The sequence below is a fragment of the Teleopsis dalmanni genome, chromosome 2, assembly GCF_002237135.1.
Source record: "Teleopsis dalmanni isolate 2A chromosome 2, ASM223713v2, whole genome shotgun sequence".
Lineage (NCBI taxonomy): Eukaryota > Metazoa > Arthropoda > Insecta > Diptera > Diopsidae > Teleopsis > Teleopsis dalmanni.
The window spans coordinates 31,613,793-31,635,802 of NC_051847.1; the positions used below are offsets into that span (position 1 = coordinate 31,613,793).

The following is a 22,010-nucleotide window of genomic DNA, read 5'->3' on the forward strand; positions in this document are numbered from 1 at the left end:
CCCGTGACGGGTTTACCTTTATATACCCTGAGACATAATTCAATTGCGTGTACTTCAGCCTGAAAAACTGAGTTTTCTTTACTCATACTCGCAAATATTTCCTCTTTAGGTCTTACTCCATATACTCCCGCCCCCACTCCTTCCATCGTTTTGGAGCCATCCGTGTACCACAGATGGTAGTCTCCAGCGAATGGAGGTATGTTCCGTTCCCATTCATTTCTGTCTGGTATTAGTATTAGGAACTTTTGGTGAAAGTTGAATTTAGGTAAGCAAATGTCAGATATGGTGATATTTAGTCCTTCCTCTCTTTGCGTTTCCCTACCTAACAGGGAGTTATCGAGTAGTCTTGTTGATTGATTGCTAGTCAACTGTAGCTTGGCCATAAAAGTCATTGCTTCCTTTTTGACTAGTAGGTGAAGTGGGGGGAGCCCCAATGCAACCTCTAGGGCTGCTGTCGGGGTAGTTCTCATCGCTCCACTTGTCATTATGCAGGCTAATCTCTGCAGCTTGCGAAGTTTATCTATTACAGTCTTCTGTTGTGCTTTTTTGTACCAGATAGCTGACCCATAAGTTACAATTGGTCTGGCAATAGATGTGTACATCCAAAGGCTGAGTTTTGGATTAAGGCCCCAGTGCTTACCAATGAGGTTTCTGCTGGTCCATAATGCCTCTCTGGCTCTTCGTATGACATTGTCTACATGAGAATTCCACGTCAACTTCTCATCTAGAATCATTCCCAGGTATTTTACTTGGGTAACGGATGATAGCTCTTCTCCATTTAGGAATGGGTAATTGGAAAGTACTCTCTTCCTTTTCTTTGTGAAGACTACCAGACTTATTTTCTTAGGATTTACATTTAATCCTACTTCACTGCACCATCTACTAACGATGTTCAGGGCATGTTGAAGTCGATATGAGATCATGTCTTCATATTTACCCCTGACAAGTATGACTATATCGTCAGCATAGCCTTGTGCCTCGAAATGTTTGGCACTGAGTCGATGCAAGAGCTCGTCTACTGCAATTGACCACAGGAGTGGGGATAATACACCCCCTTGTGGGCATCCTTTTACAGTATGTGCTTTTATTTCGGCATTGCCGAGAGTGGATTTAACCATTCTATTTCTTAGTACATTGCTTATCCATGTGCGTGTCGTATCATCTACTCCTCTGTCATGGAGGCATCTTTCGATATGTGAGTGATCAGTATTATCAAACGCTCCCTCAATATCCAGAAAGCATCCCACCGCATATTCTTTGCAATCTACAGACTCCTGTATTTTATTAGTAAGACTGAGTAATGCATGTGTGGTGGATTTATTTTGTTGGTAGGCGTATTGGTTGGCGTGGAGTGGATTTATAGATAAATACTCTTCCCTTATATGCCTTTCCACTATCTTCTCCATAGTTTTTAAAAGAAATGTAGTCAAACTTATAGGCCTATGGGATTTAGGAAGTTCGCTAGGTTTACCTCCTCCTTTAGGTATGTATTTGACAATTGCTTCCTTCCAATTAGTGGGAATGATTCCCATCGCCAGCCCAGCTCTAAAGATATTAATGAGGTAGGGCACAAGGTCAGTTAGTCCCTTTTGTGGGAGTGCTGGAAATATTCCGTCTGCTCCAGGTGCTTTGAAAGGAGAAAATGAGTTGATCGCCCATTTAATTTTATCTTCAGTGAAGATTTTACGAGCAATCTTCCAGTCATTGTTTCTGGGTCTTTTGGTCACCAGGGAACTAAGCTGGGAGATTGATTGGTCGTAAATTGTAGATCCCGGAAAGTGTACTTCTGTTAGAAGTATAAGTGACTCTTTGCAGTCATTGGTATAAAGACCATCAGGTCGTTTTAGAAGCCCAATGGGATTAGTGTGGCTTTTCGAGATAACCCTGTGGATTTTTGCGCTATTGCTTAAGTTTTGAATCTCTGAGCAAAAGCCTTTCCATGATTCTCTTTTTGCCCTTCTAATTTCTTTATTGTAGGCGGTGAGGGCATTTTTATAATTGTCCCATTCACCGTTGGTTTTTGCCTTGTTGAAGAGTCTCCGGGATTCGACTCTTAGCTTGGCTAACTTTTTATTCCACCATGGTGCACTTCTGTTGCCGGTCTTATTTTTCACCGGACAGGCCCCATGGTAGGCATTTATAATAGTTGTGCTTAAGGCAGCATCAGCTATTTCTAAATCATGAATATTTTTTTATCGTATGTTTATTACTGCCTAGATTGGCCTTGAGTTCGTCAGTATAAAGATCCCATTCTGTGGCCCTAGGCACCCTATACGATTCCCTTACCTTCATATTTAGATCAATATCAAATCTAATCTGACGATGATCAGACATGGATGTTTCTGCTGAAACATTCCAGTTTTTGATAAAATGTTTTATAAATTGTGTTGCTAGGGTGATGTCTAATACCTCTTCCCTGATTCTGTTTATAAAAGTGGGCTTATTGCCCGTATTCAAAATATATAGGTTGTTACCAGTTATAAATTCAAATAGACACTCACCTCTTTTATTGATGTCGGTGCTGCCCCAGATCGTGTGGTGTGCATTAGCGTCACTTCCAACGATGAGTTACCTCTTGCTTTTAACACTGTAGTCTACTAGTCCTTTCAGTGATAGGAAGTCCAGGTCTTGGGAGTCTCCAGGTAGGTAAGATGAGCAGACAATGAGCTCTGTCTTACTTACTGGGGTGTCCACAGAAATTATAGCTGCTACCTGGTCCTTGTTGGTGTGCTGTGGAATAATGAAAGCATTAATGTCATCTCTTACCACAATACAAGCACGAGGTCGACCATGGCTAGCATGATCGTACAGTAGCTTACCTTTTATTCCCTTTATCTGGTTCTCATATACATATGGCTCCTGGATAAAGGCTAGGTCAATCTTTTCAGATAGAAGTCGCTGTGTCAACACCGCCGTAGCAGCTTTGGCGTGTTGAAGATTAACCTGCAGGCACCTCATCATTTTATTGGTATCGTCCTTTACCGTTCCGCATCCACTTGGGCAATTTTGTCCCATGAGTGGGTGCTTCCTGTCGAGGGGATCTTGAAGCTGGTTTCTTTGGCCCTTGCTTCTGGTCCTTTATACTAGATACCGGTGTGCCACCTTGCTGTTTTGAGGTGCTGGGTCCGACTTCAGTTCGGGTGCTGTCCCGTGTGACCTTAACCGTCTCACTTGGCTTATCTGCCTGTGCTTTTGAGGTACTGGGTCTATCACCTGAAAGCGGCCTTTTGGATGGAGGCACCTGTTGCTTGACGTCACTGGGTTTCTCTGTCGTAAATGGCCTTTTTGTCGTCAGTTTCTTGGGTCCAGTTGGCTCTCCCTTCACACGTACGTGAATTTGTGTGAAGTTCAGATACAGCTTCCCTGCCTGACCGACTATCCAATTTTTGGATTTTTCGTCCACTGAGATCGTAACGGTTTCCCCACCATTCTTATCTTTCTCAGTCCTGAGAATTCTCCACGATGATGTGCAAATGCCACCATTTTGTTTTTCCAATCGGGACATCAGAATTTCTGGTGGTAGCACAGCAGAGGGGGGAATAAATGTGATGCACACATAGGTTTTGGGCATCTCTTCGCCCTGAAACACTTTGAGAATAGCATCCGGGAATGGTTTGAGTTTTGGGACACAGGTGGTCAGCCAGTTCCTCGTTTCACCATTGCAGCATGTTAATGAGAGCCATCCGTCTCTGTTAACACTGGTGATGAAGCCGTAGACACTATTGTGCTTGGGAAGTTTGTCAATTTCCTCCAGGAGCTTCGATTTTATCAACTCCATTTGGTCACCAGTGAGATTCACCTCCGGATATTTCTCATGGGCGATAGCCACTTTGCAAGCATTGGCTACATCCCTGTAAGATGGAGTCGGTTTTAGCTGGTTTCCGGTAGAGCTAGATGTGTGTTGAGTGGCTTTTGGCTTTTTGGGCTGCGGGCGTTGTGTTTCTTCGGGAGATGTGTTATTAGATCTGCACCTTTTGCTGGTACTGGGTCTGTCACTTTCTCCTTCTGCTGCCAAGGAAGCTTTGTAGAGAGAGTATCGCTCTCTCTCTTTCTGCTTCGCAGTCTCCAAATCCAATCCATCCCTAATCATGGCCTTGATGCGTCTTTTCTAAGCCCCGGTGAAGTATTCCGCTTTCTTCCTGGTCTCTATGTTGCCGTCACCTGAGTTCACCATGCTCTGGGTATTAGCATTAGACGCACCGCCATCGTGGTCACCTGTGTCCATAGGACTCTGGGTGTCAATCACCGGAGAGGTGTTCCCACCGCTTGATACCATTGGTCTCTGAGCAGATGGGTTCAGATCATCCAGATCCTGAATCTTGAGAGATGCTTCAAGCCTCTTTTCAAGATTTCCTCCAACCTTCGTTGGCGAACGGAGTAGAGCTTCTTCCTCTGACTCTGTAATTATATTATTAATTGGTATATTTAGTTTATTATCCATATACAGTGTTTAATATAAGGGAAAGAACAGTCACCCAAAGCAGAGCCCCATACTTTGAGAAGGCATTAATTAAAACAGGAGAGTGCCCGGTATCCTGAGTTCATTACTAAAAGACTGGATGCACCCCTCCAGTCAAGCATCCTCGGCGTAACAGTCTACCTCAGATTTGGGGGTTTTTATAGGTATCGTACAAATTTGAAAGCTACACATATCAAAACAAATATTACTATAAATACGTACCCGGGAAGTTTTCTCTTCCCAGCCCGACAATCAGCAGTCCACCCTTGGCAGAGACATGACCATATCAAGAGCTTCCCATCAGCCTGAGAGATTGTCGCACTTACCCTTACGAGTCTGGCTGATAAGCTGGAACTTAGTGGACGGTCTTTACCGCCACCTACTCCCTGAGACGCTAGAGTATTGTTTAGCCATTCAGACTTTGCCAGCTTGCAAAAACAAAGAGCCTATCTACAAACTAACTACTACAAGGACTACAAGGTTACAAACTACAAACTACAAACAACAAATTAACTACAAATTTATAACTAATTACTATCACTACAAACATAGATTACAAAACAACACATTCTACCTTAACCTACTGGTAGATCTTGGTTGCACTTCTTGCTCTAATCTCAATCAACATTCCAGTCAGTGACATCAGTGATAACACTGACTGAAATATTGATCAGAATAGCTCAAGTTGTATCTAAGCCCCTACACCACGACAAGGTGCCTACCACGTAGAGGTGTATGTATACTATACTATGTTAATACTATGTTAATATATTCTTTAAAATTATTTTCAATAAATTTTCATAATTTATAACAATTTTTATTTATTATTTTGTTTTGTTTTTATTACAATATTTCCTTGAGATAACTCAGATAATATAAATTTTATTTAATATTACTTTCAACTTATCTGATCGCTATTTTCTCAAATACTTATTTCCATAAAAATAATAAAATAATTTATTTTAATTTTTTTTATAATAAATTATTTTTATACTATTTTCGAAAGTCAAATTTTTATCGCTCATTGTTGTTGTTGTTGTAGCTGTTATTGTTATTGTAATTGTTGATTAATTTTCTTTGCCAATATTTTTCAATCCAAGTCATTGGGTCTTCTTGCCTTGTACGTATCTCGTATTTCTCAATGCTTGTACGTATAGTTCACTTCATCTGGTAATTTATATTCATTCCATGCTCTTAACATGTTTTATTTTTTTATCTTACTTTATTTTTATACTTTTTTATTTATTTATTTTTTTGCTTTGTATTTTCTGTTTTTGATTCAGTTCATTTTGTTCGCGCAATTTACTCTCCCTTGTTGTAGTCGTTATTGGATTGCATTTCGTTGTCGTTGTTGTTATTGTTGTTGTTATTGTTGTTAGCTCTTTAATAACAATATAAAATAATATTTGTTGTTGGGTTCAAGTTCATAGCAAAACGCAAAAATAAAATAAAAAACACAAAGCAAATAAATAATAGTGTTTATATTAAAACGATAAGAGCTGCCAACCTTTGAGAAGTTTTAAGTTGAATAGTAAAATGATAAATAAAAAAGATAATAAATTAAATGTGGTTTTGTTAAACAGAAATTGAAAATTTTTTATAAAAACAAAAATGTAGAAAAATATTGATGAAGACTATTTTTTTGTATAAATATTTGAAGTCGGATAGCAAAATACGAACAATATTCTTTTCGTTTATTAAAATAGACTTACTATTTAACTGAAAGCGATTAGAACTTATAACTCGTTTTTCATTAGAAAGTCTAGATTTTTGTTCTTGATCTAACAGTTTTAGCTGGAATTTCGAAGTAATCCCTAAATATTGTTGTCAAATAACATAAAACAGTTGTTAATTTCAGGAAAATAATGTAGTTAGTTAGTTAGTTGTGGTGGAGGGAGGAACGAGTTCTCCTCAATTAGCTAAAAAAGCCGTTTTAAATTCACAAAACCTCGTAATAGTGGATAGTAGAGAGAAGGTCAAGCTAGAACCAGTCAGAAACATTTATAAACGAAAGAATCTGGGCAATGCTAATGCTAGAGATATCGCCGAGTGTGTTGAAGAGGGGGGCTCCCAGAAACTGAAGCCTAGTTCTGACCAAACCTGGACATAGACACATCAGGCGAAATAATAATCTGACAAAAAGTGTTATATATTAAACTTGAGTGTTACACGTTTTGCCTGAGTTTAATCAATCGAAAATTAAAACTGTCAATTTACGGTAAATAAAATTATTCTGGATGCCAATCGAAAACGATGTCAGTTTACTTTTTTTTTAATTCTTTTTTGCTCAATTAAATGTTGATATAAATAAGAAGTATTGTTTATAAACATAATGTAATTTTAATACTCGAATATGAGGAATTTTTTAGGCTAAGGGTTTCCAAGTTCCTGCTTCCAGCTCCAAATAATAATAAGCTGTTATAATTATAAGCTATGTAACATTTTGAAATGGACTTTGTTGTTGTTAAATTCCTATTTCCTTGCTTCGAAAGATCACAAAGTTGTTCGTTTTTAAGGAAATTATAAATAAACTAAAGACCATTTCATCAAAAGCAATATTCCCCGCTAACAAAAAAAGTGTCACTTCTATGCATTTGATTCGTAATCTCTATTTAAAATATGTGATAAACTAAGTTTTCTCGATTCTGATATAATTGTAACAGTTTTGCTTTTTGACAATGCTGTTCCATGTTTCGGGACTATTTTATTTTATCATAAGAGAGTGCCGAGATACAAAAACAAAAAAATAATGAAGTGGTTATGTGAGATATAGCCTTAGTTTGAAGCTTGAATTCACTAAAACCAGATCAGATTGTAATAGACTTCCGGCTGAAATCGCATTCCAGTAACGCGTTTATGTTTCAGGGGATGAACTGACTTCACTTCACTTATCAAATAAATCCTTTGTTTTAATGTACGATTTTATAATCAGCGTGAACAAAATGTTTTCTTGAGTATATATTATTTGACAGATATCGATCCAGCGATGTTTATCGATGGTCTATCTACCTGTTGCTTTTTATTTGTAACGAAATGATGATATTATGTGAGTTGTTATGAATTATGTTGTCCTTCGTTTCTAATGAAAATTAGATCATAAGACCTTATAAAGTATATAAATACGTATTTATTATTTACTAACACCAGACATGTCAATCTATTGATTTCGATCACTGTGAATCTACCTGTTACGTTGCATTTATTATGAATTGAAGAGGTTATTGCGTCCAAGAAAAGTCTAACCAAAACAAAAGCTTTAGTCAAGAAAATCTTCAATATTTTATCCTAGAAGAGTCTAACCGAAAAAATCTCAACATTTTACTTCTATCAAAATTTCCATGGATATAAATTAGGTTTAGGAATTTATCTGTAAAGTTATGTGTAATCAGTACGTGTATTAGTTATTTTAATCGAAATTTAATCATTTAAAAATAATTAAACAATCATAAACATCTGCAAAGTATAACATATAATTTAATGAAACTTCCCTCTTTCATCGATTTTTGTCATGAAAAATTAAGTGCCATAATTCTCTAAACTACACATACAGATACACACTCTTGAAGCTATAAATTTTTTCGAAATTACACATTTCATTTACCCACGCCCTTAGAGTGTGTGACTAAATTTTTGCCACAAATTACAATGTAAATATTTTTTAATTTGGCAACTCTTTTACGTACTCGTCGTACATTGTGTTGCTGGCCAGGCCGCTGGGTTGGGTATATTTGCATGCACATAAATAAACCCATAACACACCGAGTCGAGCTACTATTTAAATTACTTAACTACATTTTGCTCATTGCTCGTTTGGTTTTACGGAAAATGTATATTTAATCATTGTAATCCACATAAATTAAACATATATTCATACAATATTAGTTTATCATATGCGCTTTCTTATCTGTTGAATATTTGTATGAATGATGAGTTTTTATAGAATGAATGATGAAATTGGTTTATTTCAATATCACAATAATTTTGAATAAAGATTAAACCACACAAAGGTTCATTAATGTTTTATACGTGCTTTATGGTATGATACGACGTCTTCTTTTTAATTATGTGAATTAAAATTGTAGGAAAATCACAAGCTTTAACTTCATACAGGAAACAAGTCGATCCATAAGTCGTTTCTAGAACTCTACACACAGCAGTGTTATGCACTTCGAAGTATTGCGAACAATTTGTAATACGTTCAACTATCATAATAAATGTTATATATTATAGAAAGTGTATTTGGTCACTTTAAAGCGCAGCAAAAAACAACAAGTCTCTTGCTAAAGTCTCTAATTTAGTACTCTCTTGCTGTAAGAGACTAGTTATGAAGTTTCTAATCATTTAAGACACTGCAGAAAATTTTGTTATCAAAATTATAGGTGATCTATGCTTCTGGCTGGTTCTAGCTTGATCTTTCCTTTACTACCCATTATTACGAGGATTTGTGGATTCAAAACGGCTTTCCACAACTAAGTTACTAACTAACAAGCGATCTATTGTAAACCTTCGTTGCTTTCTAAGGCATAAATGGGAAATTTGTATAGAGAAGTTTATCACTGGAACTTATTTTGTTGTTATTTCTTATGATTTTATTGTACTTATTCTATATATTTGTTATTATTTACATACTTTAGTTCTGTTTTTTTAAGTAAGTAATAATGCAACTTACTTTTAAATGGAGCTTTAACAATTATATAAACTTTAGCCGATTCATATGTATTGATCCTTAAAAACTTAATGCTAATTCACTTAACTATATCCATATTTTCAATCTAATTCGTGGTCATCACTCTTTGCGAGTATACCCTAATATGAATTAAAACTTCTTCCCCGAATTGTTTTTAATATAAAATGATTTTATAATTTCGAATTTGATTTTTAAAATCATATTGATACACCTGCGTTAGTATCACTGATTTCAGGATCATTTTAATATCTTGAAATTACTTTAAATTTTTTAAATAAGTTGTCATAGATATAGAGCATGTAAAAAATATAAATGGTATAACGCCGAAAAAGTGATGAGTTATGACAGAGTAGAAGCAAAGCAAAATAGCATAAAAATACAAACAACAGAAGTATAATCCAATCACCAAATACTTCGCACTCAGAGAAACGTAATGCAAATGTTCAATGTTCGTATCAGTTGTTATAAGATTTATTCTATGTTTAATAATTTAAATTTTTGCTAAAATTTATAAAAAAAAATTAATATCCATTTACACAAACCTTTAACATAAACGTATATGTCTGCAGTGTATAAGGTAGGGTGTCCATCGTATGGAAACAGAATTTTTGTTTTATTTATGTGCAGCAGTTGGTAGCCCACAAGCAACGTTTGGTGAATCTGTGTACGCAATTAACCTATCCTAACCTATTCTCACTTAGCCGCAAAAAAAAAAAAAAAATATGAATGCTTTTTAAAATATATTAATTTGTATTTATATTGTGTGTATTATATAGAATATATTAAAAATAGAATTTAAATATCTGCTAATATATGGCGTTAAATGCAATATTTATTTGAATAGACTTAATTAAGATGGAATATTGTAGCGCTGATAAAGTCAATTTAACGCTACAAAATTTGATTATCGGTAGGCAAGTTACAGTAGACGTTGGTCTATAAATTCTTAAATAAAATATGTATGTATGTACATACATATATTTTTATTTAAAAATAATTTAATGTAATATGCACAAAAATATAAAATGTAATAAATAATTAAATCAAATAATAATTGAGTTAATTAAAATAAAATAAAAAACGGTTTTAGAAAAAATAACTATAAAACAAAAAAGCGATGCATAATTCTATAAATCTCCACGCTTTGTAATCTCTAATAATATGGATCCCTGATTTGTTTAACAATTTAACCACCCGTTTGCCTGCCTGGCTAACAAAAAGGATTACATGCGACTGCGAATATTTGCAGTTATTCCAACCCGCATAAAAATAATGTACATACATACATACATACTATATTTGCATTTATAATCTTTGTATCCAAAAAAAAAAACGCAAGGAATCATAAATATAATTTTTTTCCCCTGAATATATAATTAAATGATGCAACATAGCATTTTACCTCCATTCTTCAATTTATGACGTAATATACACATATGTGTATAATAAAAACAAAAAACAAAAATCTTATAAACAATAACATAAACTTAACATGACTAACAGCAACAGCAACAATAACAGAAACAACAACAAGAAATCAAAATCACAAGCACACGACAAAGCAAAATTAATAACAAACAAGCAACAAACCACATCACATAAAAAGCACGAGCCCCAAACCTACTGACAAACACAGTAGAACGTGTTTTCACCCCTTCTCACACTCTGCCTGCTACACGTTTCTTTTTGTACTCGTCATACTTTGATGCTCTGTTTCTTTTTTTACTTTTTGTTTTTCTTTTCATTTTGTTTTGTTTTGTTTCTTGTTTTATTTTCAAAGTTGCCCTTTACTTTACTTTACTTTGTGCTGTGCAGTGCTGAGCTCTGCTTCTTCTGTATGCCGTATATGAAGCTGACACAAAATGGAAAATGCCTCAAAAGTTTGAAATTGGGTTTTTGTACCGGGAAATTTGTTTTTGGCTTCACGTTGTTTATTATTTTCTCATATTATTTTTTTGTTTTGATATGTTTTTTCTTCTTTATATTCGTTTGCTACTTTGTACTTTTATTCTGTTATCAATAAAAAAAAAAATTCTTTAGTCTTATTTCATTATCAAAAAATTGAAATTGTTTGTTTTATTCTTGGCAATCTAAAGTATTTTAATTACTTAATTTTTAGGTGAGAAATATCGCTAGTGTTGATAGGGGCTCAGTATAACTAATAAGGTTTAATTATATATAAACCAATGTATATACTCTCTATGTGTATACATGCTATGTATAATAAAATGAAACTCTATGTGATGGTTTTCATTCATGGATTTCTATAATTTATTTTGCTTATCCAAAGTGCATTGCATTCATCTGTAATATATTATAATAAACAGAAATCGTATGAGAGAGGGTCTAGACCTTACATATATTGCTTATACGAATTGCTATCGTCACAAAAAAATTTTTGAAGTAAAATACTTGGGCTTTTCAATACTGACTTTACTTTTTTTTAGGTTGATTGTTAGGTTAGGTTGGAATGGTGACCATAAGCTCAAATAATGACGCCTTTTGATACTAGGTTGGTAGTACTGTCACTATATTTGCATCTGTAAATACTAGTATGATAATTGTATTAAATTTCAATAACTATATTTATCCAATACTTATATCTGAGTTTTGTGATTAACAAAAAATTAATTTAACAAATCTTAAAATGTCTAATTTTATTGAGTAAAGAAGTTGGACTTGCTGCAGAAAGGTTGACAATGTTATTATAGGAGGGTTTCGGTGACTAGTCCATGTTACAAAAAAAAATGCTTATAAGTGGCATAAACTATTCGAAACAGACAAAAAAAAACGTTTAATAAAAAAATCAATCTGAAAGAACATTAATATCAACTTATGAACAACACGTCAAGGAAACTAAGGATTTGGTGCTAAAAAACTGGCTGTTAAAATTTGATTTGAACCTGTACGCATGAAAAAGAGATCAGCATTACGAGTATGGGCCGATAATTTTTAGTTTACGCTCCATTAAAATAAATAATTTGACACTGCATCATTTTTTAAGATAAATTCTTTAAAAATTTATCGCTCAAAAGCTAATTAAACTAATTTTAGAATTAAAAAAAAAAGAGCTAAAGAGCGGACCTCTTTTACCGTCATTGTCAGTCAATTTTTTGAAAAAATGTTTCATTTTAGAAAAATTGTCTACAAACTCTTATGTGTGTCTTAATGGACACCCTTTTGATATGGACCGCTGCTTAATATCAATAAAAAAAGACCGACTGACTAGTGTTGTTAGCTCTTTACTGTGCAATTCTATTACCATAATCAAAGAGTACGATTAGGGTTATGGGCAGGCATTAAGATCGTTTAAAACCTTCCTGCAAAAATTACTTTCGTGGGTCAAAACAGAAAAATGTTATCTATTTACTATTTCACTGTAAATAACTTTTCCAACTCGACTCTTCAGTCTTTAGAAATCATTGTATATGCAATTTAGAGTCTCTCTTCCTTAAGGACGTTTCTAATATCTCCAGTGCATGCATTAGAGACATGATCTAAATAATTTAAACGACTTAATGATTTTCTTATCTAAAATAGAAATATCTTTATCAAAGTTGCGTTAGGTTATGACGCCAATTAGACCTATTGGTTCATAGTGCTACTGTATCAAATTTGAAAATTGCAAACAATTTTATATATATATAAATGGTACACGTTTTAAGCTGACTGATTTTTTTCGAAGATTAGTGTCAGAACTGTTTAATTAATGTTTAATCAGCGACAGAGCAGATGTGAAGTACTAAACTAGAATACAATAAAATAATTATTATATAACAATTTTTCAGTTATTGAGATTTGCGTCTATTACGTGACCAGTAGCAGACTGGTATCTACCATTTACTATATCAATATATTTTTTTACAAAACTATTACAACATCGCTGCAAATGGTTCAATTATTATATGACGTACCGCAATTTGTAGTCATCGCTGCTGGCTCCGATTATAATTATCATTGCTTTTGTTTATGGCTTTATTCCTAAAGCTTGTTTATTTGCGCGATTTGTAGGTTAAATCATCACGTTTCTGGTTTAATTGGCTTGTTTCGTGTTAGTTTACAAACTCAAATAAAAGTATCTCAGCTCTGTGCATTCTCCCATTAAATATGTTTGCTTAGAAGTTTATTATCGCAACGATTTGTTTTTTGCGTTGATTTTATGGAACACACCATTTATCGAATGAATATAATTTCTTGCTGTTATTAATGAACAAAACAAAAAAAAAACAATCTTCAATCTATTTTTAAATATTTTCTTTTTATGTTTAGGTTTATTTTTATTTTATTGTTTCACTTCTTTTTGTTTTATAATTTTTTGTTTTATTTTATTTGAATTTTTTTTGCTTCCATTTGATATTGTCGCACACACGTAACAGCTTTACTTATTAATGCAGCAGAGTATCTTTAAGTGGCATATTAACTTGGCTAAGTAGCTACGAAGTATCTTCATTAAGTGGCATTAGCCCCGTTAAAATTGTTAAGGCTTTTGCTTTGTGGCTAAGCAGTAATCCGGACTACGTCAATAAACATCACAATGTTTAGATTGACTTAAATGATGAAATATTTTTAAATTGCATATGCTAATTAAATGGTTATAACTTTGTTTGCAGGAATAAAAATCTTCTAATTTATTTCAAGTAAAAATAATAAAAATACGTGACTTTCCATATTCAAGTCTAAATATACCCACAGGTAAGCTTGGATTCGTGTACCCACTTCTTATATTGTTGGTTTTTTTTTCTGTTTTTCTTATTAAATTTTTTGAGCAGCTGCACTTGAAATAGATACCGAGACGAAAGAAGTAAACACTCAAGTTTCGGTATAAAAAGACTCTTATCCATACAAACTTCAGCTACAGTATCTTAAACAACTTCTTATAGTTGTGCATGATTTTCTATGTAAATTTTTTTTCACTTGAATTGTTTTTTTTTTTTTTTGTGATTTATTTTTTGTTACCAAGTATCTGTAAGATATTTTATTTTGATTTATTTCAACAGAAATGCGTGTTTAATTTTCGCGTGTATTTGCTTTAGACTTTTAACAAGCAAACATAGTCAAAACAAAAAAAGTAGACAAAAGATTTTTTTTTATATATTTTTTTTATATCTCTTAATTTTCGCTCCATTTATAATCAAAGTCCTCTGTGTGTAACTTCTAAATTAAAGTTTATAGCGTTTGTATCTCAAACCTAAATTTATCTAGTTGTGTCTGCTGAGAGTGATTTTGGTTTTTTTTTGTGTTCGTTTGCATAGTTTAATTAATAGTTTTGTATGCTTTTATATTTTGGCATTCATTCCTGTGTGCATTCGTGCGAAAATCTTAGGCATCATTTGTATCTTTAATATGTGTACGAATACTTTATATTGCTTAGATACAAATTTTTTACAGATACGTACCGTTTTGTGCTGCTGCTTTCGTTAACAAAAATAATTTTTGATTATAAAACGTGACAGACCGACATGAATTTGGCGCATTTTAATAACTTATGACAAAAAAAAATTTTTTTTCTACCAATTTAAGTTATTTAATAATCGTTTTTTATAGGGAATTAAAACAAACTGTCAACTTTATGTAGGATTTGAGATAGAAAAACTTTTTTCATGATTTAAATACATATATCATTTCCGTTAAATCGATATTTTTCAAAAAACGCTGGGATTCAATTTAAATTTAAAAGAGAAAATATTTTTTAAATTTTATTTAAATTTTAATTAAATTTTTGTTCATTTAAAAGGAAGCAAAAATTGTCTCATAAAAATAAAAATATTATAAAAATATCATTTATAACATTTATGTTTATAAACAAAAATATAGAAATATTAAGGTAATTAGTATGTAGTTTAGGCAAATTAAATATTTGATCAAATGACCCAAGAACTGAAAATATCTCAGCGCAGCATGCGAGGTATATTTTAAAATAAGCTCAGAGCAAAGCCTTACAAGTTCTAAAAGACACAAGATAGATCTTACACTAAAGCAACAATAACTTAGACTCGAAAGATCAAAGGAGTTGTTACGCTTGCACGAATGTGGCGTATTTCCAAAGATTGTGTTCTCTGATGAGAAAAATTTCTCTATTGAGCTTTTCACAAGCTTTCAAAATGATTATGTTTACTAAACTGAATGCACTGCCAATAATTTTGAGACTACGAATGAAATAATAATCTATCTCAAGTAATGGTATGGGCTGCTGTGAACGCCGATGGACATTCTCCAATCGTTTTCATCGAGTCTGGTGTCAAAGTTAATGCGACTTGTTATCGGGATAAAGTTTTAGAAGTTGCTTTAGAGCCGTAGAGTCGTAGACTATGAAAGTTCGAACAAGACTCGGCACCGGTCTCAGTTTTATAAAGCTCGTATGAACGTAGAATGGTTAATAAATCATGCTGGAGCATTTCATTTCGTCCACACAATGGCTTTCTAATTCGCCAGATGCAAGACCGATTGCCTTTTACATCTGGGCTATTTTAGAGAGCAAGGTGAGGATTAGAAAATATGGCAGTATGAATGCGCTGAAGAAAGACATTGTCAGGAATGTATTGATAACGGAAGTTTATATTCGTGAAGCATGCAACTCATTTTTTTTAACCGAATGAAGACCACAGTTAAGGCAAAAGGTGGCCACATACATTGTGACCGAAAAGCTTTCGGAAATTCTCATTTAAAATTCGCGCGCTGTATATTTTTCGATATTTTAAGTTTATGTAGTTTGGCAGCACTGTCCCTTAATTACTATGCAAAAATGAGCGCGATCTGTCGGACAGTTCGTTTACGGCAGCTGTTGAAACCAGTTCACCTCAGTAGTGCGTTGCGAAAAAAACAATGGAAAAAAATATTGAACAAAGAGTTTGCATCAAATTTTGTTTTTCGAACGAAATTTCGTGTGCAGAATCGTTGCGAATGCTACAAAAGGCTTATGGGGAATCAGTTTTATCGAAAACTCAAGTTTATGAGTGGTACAAAGCCTTTCAGGACTGTCGTACGACCGTCGAAGACATGCCGCGTTCTGGACGACCTTCGACCTCTACCACCGACGAAAACATTGAAAAGGCAAAGGAAATCGTGTTCAAAAATCCTCATGTGAGTGTTAGAGAGATAGCACGAGAGCTAGGCATCGGTCGTGAGATGGCTCGTTTGATTTTGGTGGACAATTTGTGTATGCGACGTGTCAACGCCCGGCTTGTTCCGATTCACCTCAATTTGTTCAACATTATCAACGATTTTAAGGCCAAACATTCAATAAATACCATCGAACAGCCACCGTATTCACCTGATCTTGCACCGTGTGACTTTTTCCTGTTTCCCAACCTCAAATTACCACTCAGAGGAACGCGTTTTGAATCCATAGAAGACGTAAAACAGAATTCGCAGAGGGAACTCAAAGCCATACCGGAAAGCGCCTATAAAAAATGTTTTGATGATTGGAAGAAACGTTGGCATTTGTGTATCGCTTCTAATGGAGCATATTTTGAAGGAGATAAAATAAATATTGATGAAGATTAAGAATTTTGCGTTTTATTTATGTGACCGGAAACTTTTCGGTCACAATGTAGAGCTACAGTGAATGAATTCCATATTCTTGTAATTCCGATTATATCCACAAATTTTTGTAATTTTAATCAATAAAAAATAATTACACAAAAAAGATAGATCGCTTAGATAGGTAACACTTAAATTTGCGCAAACTAGCATCTTTACGATTGCATATGTCTTTGGGAACTTATCTGTTATTGTAAAATTCTTAATTTAAAAAAAAAATTGAATAAAAAGAATGACTATTAAAGAGTTTAGAAAAATGTTAGATTAAAATAAAAAAAACCATCCAGATATGTCTTTTAAGTTGTCACCGATGTATTTCTGTTACAAATTTCTGGGTAAACTTAATGTATTCATTATTTATGTTAAATATTTATGTTTTTAAAATACTAAAATACTAATATATAAAATTAGTCTCGATTCTAAAAAAAGTTATTTTATAAAATTAAAAATAAAATTAAATAAAATAATTAATTAATCATTTTACTAAATATTAATACAAATATTTATCAGCACATCAAACACAAAAACAGTAAAATGTATGTCACTTCTAATGGGTTTGGCCTATAAAAGTAGTCTACTAAATCCATGATGTTATAAATTTTTAGTCACGATATTGTCCTAAATATGTTCGAATTAGATTTTTCGTTAAATTTTTTTTTCGATATATTTTTATTATTTTTTGAATATCAATCTAAAAATACCATATCGTATCTATTTTTAAATAAATGATTTATGAGAAATAATTCAAATATACTTTTATATTTATTTATTTTCATTTAAATTTATTTTAAACAATCTTTTTCAATTAATTAATTCTTTCTCCTGATTAATATTGTAACAGTTGTTTTATTTAAGCTTTTTAATTAAAATCTCTTAAGAAAGCTTTCAATCTTAATTCTTTAATTAAATAAATAATTATGAAGAAATCGTGTGAATTCAGCACATTAAATCCAATACAGGTCATAAATGTCACTATGATATCATGTGGCCTTAATATGATGTGCATTGTGTTGCATGTGTATCCTTTTAAGTCCATTAATAATTAACTTTTACATATTCGAACTCAGTAAAGTTATAAATACAATATTTACACACATTTTCCTTGGGAAAATATTAAAAATTTTATAAATTGAAATATCACATATGGTATGAGTCACAATGACACACACACACGGTTTACTGCAGTTTTTATTAATCAAAACTTTTCATGAAAATTCTTTTAAAATTTCCTAGAATATCTCATAGTTTGACGGTTGCAATCTGAAATTTTCATAATTAGCGAAAATTGTGTCTTGAAAGCTGTTTTCAGAACTTCTGTACAATTATGTCAATAAATATAAATTTCTTTAAAATTAAAAAGAATGTATCTGGATTTTATTATATGTAATTTAAAAGAATTTGGTTTCATATATGGAAGATATGACTATCCACCACAAACAGTTGTTAGCAAAAATTTTTTTGATTAGAATTAGCACATTTATCAGAATCTAAAATGCTTTTAGGGACTTATTAGAATTATTACGAGATTACTAACCGGTCACTATAGATTAAATAATCACCCAACAAAATTAATGAATCTAAACCAACTCAAACTGCAGATACTGTAGAGAAGAGGGAGAAACCGCATGTGCTAGATAGGAGAGTGCCCGGCACTGATGCGCAACTAGAAGAAAAACATAGGAGTGTAATTCATGAAACATAGGGATTCAAGCCGAAGAAAGATAGATCCTATACTGGCTTTCATTAAAGAAATGGAACTTGGAAAAACATTCTAATCCGAATAAGGGGCACAATAAATCTTATAGATCGCAGTGTACTATTTGACAAGATCCTGTATGTAAATCACCAATGTATACATTTATGGTACTTAAAGTAAATGTAAATAAAATCTCGATCAATTTTTCTATTAGTACATTGGTCGAACGTTGCCATTATATTGTACAATCATAACATATATATATATATCATATATATTTTTTAGAATCATCACATATTATAATACTTATTAAGTCAGATTATTATTATATGCAAAAATACTTAAATAATTTTTTTTATTTATTTCAGATTAAATATTTAATATCAATAATAGGTAAGTTAAGATAAAAGTTAGTAAATAATCATATATCTATTATGCTATATATAAAACAAAATCTATAAAAATCAGAAAAAAAATTAATAATACTAATTTTTTCAATTATAATAATATTATATAAATAATGAAATTTGTATATATATATATATTCATATATACATAAAAACATTTTTTTTAAATAGTAATATTTATATTAACCCATAATATTTATCTAATTATTACTTTCACAATGGCAGTACGAGTTTAATATTCGTTTTTTTTTGTATGGCTAAAGAGTGACCTATGTTGATTCTTACAGAGTTTGCTAGTCCGTCGTACGTAGTCTATATATCTTCTTATCTATTGGCAATTTATTGGCTTTACTCAAGAACGTAATAATAATCAGCTTTAACGTAATTTATAAAAAAGTATTTCATAAATGTTTCACCGCCGGGTATTTTTAAGTATTTTTGGAGATTTTGTAGACTAGGGGTAATTGTTGTTATTGTTCTTTCATATTCCATATTTCTTACATTTTTTGTTTGTCTTTTGGGGAGTACATGGCAGCTTCTCATTCTTTCTGTTAGATTACATATTGCTTACATTTTCCGTATGTCTTTCTTGGGCCATATAGTAGTTTCTCATATTTTTATAGTTTAGTGAATACTCTGTAAGTTGTACAGAATAATGGTATCTATACATATGTGGTGGTAAATACGATATTTAATTTAGTTACCAATAGGTGTTAAAGTCTGAATTGTTAGAATGGTTTCTGGTATATTGATCTACGATGGGGTAGACCTACATTTTCGTCAAACAAGTATTTTTTTTTCGACCAGGAATTTAACTTTTCATTAGAGATTGTATGGATTTTAAAGAGGATCTACGATGGGACAGACCTACACTTTCGCGTAACAACTCTTCATTTCGGTTAGGAATTTAATTTTTCATTACAGATCATATTGATTTAAAAAGTGATACCCCAAATTTGAACTTAGAGGATTCAAATAATAACTTAGGTTAGGTTAGGTTATACCAGCGATCCCAAAAGATCCACTTAGGCGTGTAGGCCTATTGTGTTGCCGTATTATTAAGAAAATCCAAGAGTGTTTGTTATTTTTAGAAATGAATTACTTACAATTATAATTTATATTTCGTATGTAGTTTAAACTTATAAGTGACTTCCTTAATAACCATAAGTTTATGTTTAAGTTTAACATAAATTTATAATTTATAACTGATATTGAGGATTTGTAATTACAATTTCTGTAAATTTTGGTCTGATGTTGACCTAAAACTTGTATAAGAGTTTTATTTTTCTTTCTAAATAATCAAAGTGGTTTAATCTAATTGAAGGATCTATAGTCTAAAGCTTAAACATTGAATGCTGTTAGTCCTAAAATAAAAAAATTACAACAACTAAAACTCGTTTACACATTTTTACTATACTGTTCTACTTACATGAAAAAATTGCATTTATCTTGCATTGCTATCTCAATCGAGCAATATTTTTGCTTTTGCAATTCACAGTGCAATCTCATTGGAAAGCCACAAAATATTCCCATTTATCATGTGACCCAAACGCGGTCAAGTTAAAAGCATTTTGGTTTTGAAATAGGTTTAACGTGTTTTGAGAGAGTTTTGTGTTTATTATTTTTTAATGTACGATGACAACAGCAGGTGATTCGCTGCGGGCGGACGTAACTTCACCATAAATTGGTGTACATAAAAGAGTAAAACAGATATTTTGGCACATGGTCAGGTTTGAGGGTGTAGATACACATATATCTACACTATATATATGACTAGTAAATTGCATTTGGATATATAAATATATATAGTTTTTATATGGGTACTGCAAAAAAAAAAAAAAAAAAAAATAGAGTGAAACTGGTCAAGTGCAATTAAAAACTAATTTTTTGTATGTAGATTTTCATATCAAACACAGTAAATTTTTTGTAACTTATTAAATTTACATTATTAATTAAATTTTACAAAGCTTTGTTTTTTAAAACTTGAAATACTGTTTGTCGGAATATCTACCCGTGCGCTCTCATTATTCAAATTACTATAAAATTAGCTCACGTACAATATTTGTGAACACTTTAAAGCACGTTTTTTAATTAAATTCTCATTAGTCCGCATTTCGAGCGCTCTGGAACCGTCATTTCCCACACCCCATACCACATACTTCATACCCATTTTCATTTTACATCAACTAATTAAATTTATTGACTTAAGCTTCAATCGTCTCATTTACATTTGAATATTTAATCTTGTTTAAATTAAAATTTTATGCTTTTTATTTTTCTAAAATTCAATCTGTGTGTGCACGTTTAACTAATTTTTGTTTTGTTTCACAACATTGTTGTAAAAACATAAAATAAAGCAACAAAAACATGATTTATTTTAATTAATGACCCGCAGGCTAAAATTGTATCTGCCCAAAATGAGAAATGAGCGAGCATATTTTGCTATGCTTTCCTTATAATAAAATAGTCGCAAACCCAGAAAAAGAGGTGGAAAACCATCTCATTTGTTTTTATTGTTTTTCACTTTTTTCATAGCCTTAACTCCTGATTTTATGCAGCGAAGAACGCCAGTCCTATGACGGTCATAACAAAAACTCCTCTACCTTTTTACTGCTCCACACCGACTCTAGCCTCTGATAATGATTCATTAGTTCTGTTAAGAACGTCATTAATGTTTGTGCAATTTGCTTTTAATATAAAATCACGAAGAAAATAAATAAACTTTTATGCCGCGTTCCTTTCAATGTGTATTTCGTGTCTACCATTTCCATAACACCAGTGGGTTGGACGGTATTTCGGTACAAATATTTCAATCATTCCGTACGCTCTTAAGTATTTGTATATTTTGGTTTGTAATTCTGTTAAGTTTTATAATTTATCCAGTCTTAACATTTTAATTTCTTATATTATATTATTCAGATATTATGGTAAGACACGTTGAAAAGAAAAGTTTTTGGACTGACATGTAGGTGACGCCCTTAAACAAAAACCCATTTAAAGTACTACTTCAAAGTTCCAACCTTCATAAGATATATGCCAAAATTTGATGACAATTCGGTCATTAGTTGGTTGACAACTTATAAAGGTTTTTGTAAAACAACATTTGATAATATCAAAACGATAAAAAAAAAAACTAATTTGTTATGTTCATTGAACATTACTTCTGATAGATTGAGTACCGAGACAGAATAAGCGAAGAATTAGTTATTAGCGTAAGGAGCC

The 22,010-nt window shown here is 32.2% G+C and overlaps 1 protein-coding gene across 1 annotated transcript; it reads right to left on the reverse strand.

Annotated features, from left to right (window-relative positions):
- Positions 1-2,472: 2,472 nt before the first annotated feature.
- On the reverse strand, positions 2,473-3,747 carry LOC119684591. Its single transcript, XM_038098665.1, has 2 exons — positions 2,820-3,747; positions 2,473-2,730 (listed from the first exon to the last, which is right to left on the reverse strand). The coding sequence occupies exon 1, from the start codon at positions 3,569-3,571 to the stop codon at positions 2,963-2,965; it is 609 nt and encodes a 202-aa protein (XP_037954593.1). The 5' UTR covers positions 3,572-3,747; the 3' UTR covers positions 2,473-2,730; positions 2,820-2,962.
- Between the last annotated feature and the right edge of the window lie 18,263 nt (positions 3,748-22,010).